Source organism: Triticum aestivum, chromosome 7A (genome assembly GCF_018294505.1).
Source record: "Triticum aestivum cultivar Chinese Spring chromosome 7A, IWGSC CS RefSeq v2.1, whole genome shotgun sequence".
NCBI classification, from domain to species: domain Eukaryota; kingdom Viridiplantae; phylum Streptophyta; class Magnoliopsida; order Poales; family Poaceae; genus Triticum; species Triticum aestivum.
In genome coordinates this window covers 446,403,321-446,406,257 of record NC_057812.1, presented here as the reverse complement: position 1 = coordinate 446,406,257, position 2,937 = coordinate 446,403,321, and the positions used below count along the sequence as shown (strand labels likewise).

At 50.2% G+C, this 2,937-nt stretch overlaps 1 protein-coding gene across 1 annotated transcript; it reads right to left on the bottom strand.

Moving 5' to 3' along the window:
- Positions 1-1,619: 1,619 nt before the first annotated feature.
- On the bottom strand, positions 1,620-2,734 carry LOC123151720 (UDP-glycosyltransferase 85A3-like). Its single transcript, XM_044571386.1, has one exon. The coding sequence runs from the start codon at positions 2,673-2,675 to the stop codon at positions 1,776-1,778; it is 900 nt and encodes a 299-aa protein (XP_044427321.1). The 5' UTR covers positions 2,676-2,734; the 3' UTR covers positions 1,620-1,775.
- Between the last annotated feature and the right edge of the window lie 203 nt (positions 2,735-2,937).

The following is a 2,937-nucleotide window of genomic DNA, read 5'->3' as shown; positions in this document are numbered from 1 at the left end:
AGATATCCTTTGGCCCCCTCGAGTGATCATATTTTAAAAGCATGGGTATGCAACTTGAGTTAACGATAAAATGGTTTGAGAATTTGCCTCACGGTTTCTAGAAGAGAGGTCAAGCTACTAACAAGGGTGACAAGTACTTGCCTTGTGCTGGACAATATGTATCACGAGAGAAAAGGAATGGTGCATATGACACAATGTTAAGGTTATTCAACATGACTTTGCAATTTGCACACACACATGGGACCAGTCACGTTCTGTAGAAGCCGCTACCAGTTATCGACTCGAGTCGTGTCCATGTGTGCGCGAACCTGTAGGGTCACATGTTTAAGGGGTAGGAGCTCATTCGGATCAGATCCGAGTGGAAATAGGGTGTGAAGTCCTAACGAGCCTCACTTGTTGAGCCCTTCTCCGACGTCTATTTAAGTGGAGGGGCCAGACCCTCGAAAGGGTTCAACCAGTCTCATGACATAGCCGTCGTCACCCCCACACTCATGTAGTCATGTTTTGCGATTGGATCTAGCTATTCGCCGCTCAACGTTCCTCCCTGCGCACGAAGAAACCTTCGAGCCACCGTACCTTTGATGGTTGGACAGAGCGTTGGAGGGAACCACGACAAACTATTCGAGGGGTCCGCGGGGAAGAGATAGGAACGCGCATCACCAACTCTATGTCCACTGTCATGACTGCACATCTAGTGGTAAAAAACTGATCCCATGAATTGTGATATAGATCTACAACATGTTCCAGGTTCAAATGATAGGTTTTGTTTTTGTTTTGCGCCATCTTAGCGAACCGCTTGCCCCAACAGTTTCGTAATGTAAATGAGGTGCATATGTACACAAAATTGCAGTATGACATATGCCACGTGTACCTAATGGTCGAGATCCAGGTGACAGAGCACCAAATAGGATAAAAACTGGCAAACCTTTTACTAAATGAGGGTAAAAACGATACGGTTCTCGCTAGATGGGGTAATCCAATGGAACCGTGGCTGGCCCCATTTAATAGTCAAAATAAAACGGTCTGGCCACCTGCATCTCCCCCGCATCTCCTCTGCCTTCATTGCATGCCTGACGTGGTGTGTATGATTTAATAGTCAAAATAAATCTGTGACAAAATTGTTAAAATAAAACCGTGGCTGGCCCCATTTAATAGTCAAAATAAATCTGCGACAAAATTGTTAAAATAAAACGTCAAAACGGAAGTTCACTCTTTAAAAATATAATTCATTGTAGTGTGTATGATTTATTTTTTATGTTTCAGAGTCTGTCCTGCTTTAAATCTTTTTCTTCCTTCATCACTGTGTAAATTAATGAAAATGATACGTCAGGTACGAGCACATGACATCAAACGTTTTCAATAACAATTCTAGTGATGCAAGGATGACAATTTAGTTAACACACGCTGATTTTCTGTTAAAAATAAACTAAAGCATGAAATTGTCATGTCTATCAACTGAAGTTGTCATCAATGCTTCACTAAACTTGTCACCGAAAACGCTCGTTTTGTTTATCAGATTCCTGAATTAATTGTACCAAGCTAAGCTTGTGCCCAAAATCCATTTATCCGCATCAATCAAACGATCCAAAAGCATATTATACTCCTACATCACGGTGCGATCAGACGGCTGTGTTGGATATTCGAATTACAGAGTACGAAATAAATAACGAGCAGTGGCTTAAGCCTTACAGGCACTTTATTGGCATCACTGATTGCAATTGCAGTCGTAGAACACTTTGCCTGAGGACCGGGTGACCCCGATACTGGTCGGTCAGTTAAACTCCTGGGACTTCAGCAGCATTGACACAGCCGAGCGCTCTGACCATGCTCTGCAGGTTCTCGCACGACAACCCGCCGGGCGCCACTGCCTCCTCCGCCTTGGCCTTCCACCCGGCCGCGCTCCCCCGCATCTCCTCTGCCTTCATCGCATGCCTGACGTGGCTGGCCACCTGCTCCCTTCTCACCTCCTCGTCAACCCGGAGGCCCACGCCCCACACCTCGCAGGCGTACTTGCAATTGGTGTACTGGTCGGCGAACCCCGGCCAGCACACCATGGGCACGCCGGCCGCCACGCTCTCGCAGGTGGAGTTCCACCCGTTGTGCGTCAGGAAGCACCCCACGGCCGGGTGCCCAAGGACCCGATCCTGCTGGCACCACGTGGTCAGGCAGCACCGCCCTGCCGTCGCCGCGACGAACTCCGCCGGCAGCGAGCTCGCGCCAGCGCCGGCGCCGGGGACAAGGTTGTCCCTGATGGACCAGAGGAACGGATGGCCGCTGGCCGCGAGGCCCCACGCGAACTCGGCGAGCTGGTCGGTGGAAAGGACCGTAAGGCTGCCGAAGTTGGCGTACACGACGGAGCCCGGCTGCTGCGTGTCCAGCCACGCGAGGCACTCGGTGTCCTGCTTCCACAGGCTTAGGCCTATGGCGGAGGCATCGTCGTCGCCCCTTAGCTGGTGGTTGAGGAGGTAGCCTAGGGGGCCGACGGTGTAGATGCGCGGGTACTCGGCGCGGAGGGCGGCGAGGACGTCAGCCTCTAGGTCGTCGAAGGTGTTGATGATGAGCGCGCCGGCCTTGGTGCAGCCGTTGGCCTCCACGATGTTGAAATGGAGGCCGAAGTCGTCCGGGTCGGTGGTGCGGACGAAACTGGAGACGTCTCCAAGGCTGATCGGCGGCATGCCCGGGATCCAGTCGATGAGCGTCGTACTCAGGTGTCCGTTCGTGTAGCAGCTCTCGTCTGCAAGCTTACGTAATAATCATGGAATGAATAAATCAAGTCTAGGAGAACGGCTTGACTGTTGCTAATTAAGCTGCTCGAAATTTTTATAAATTCAGGCGAGGTTTGGAGCCAAAGAACGAATCACAGTTCTCAGAAACCATGGTTTTAAGAGTTGTAACTAGCTAACTGCAACGCAAAACACCATGGTTCATGAATATTAT

What these genes read in the sequence shown, in the direction of transcription:
- LOC123151720 (XM_044571386.1), bottom strand. Translation starts at nt 2,675, where the DNA reads ATGCCGCCGATCAGCCTTGGAGACGTCTCCAGTTTCGTCCGCACCACC.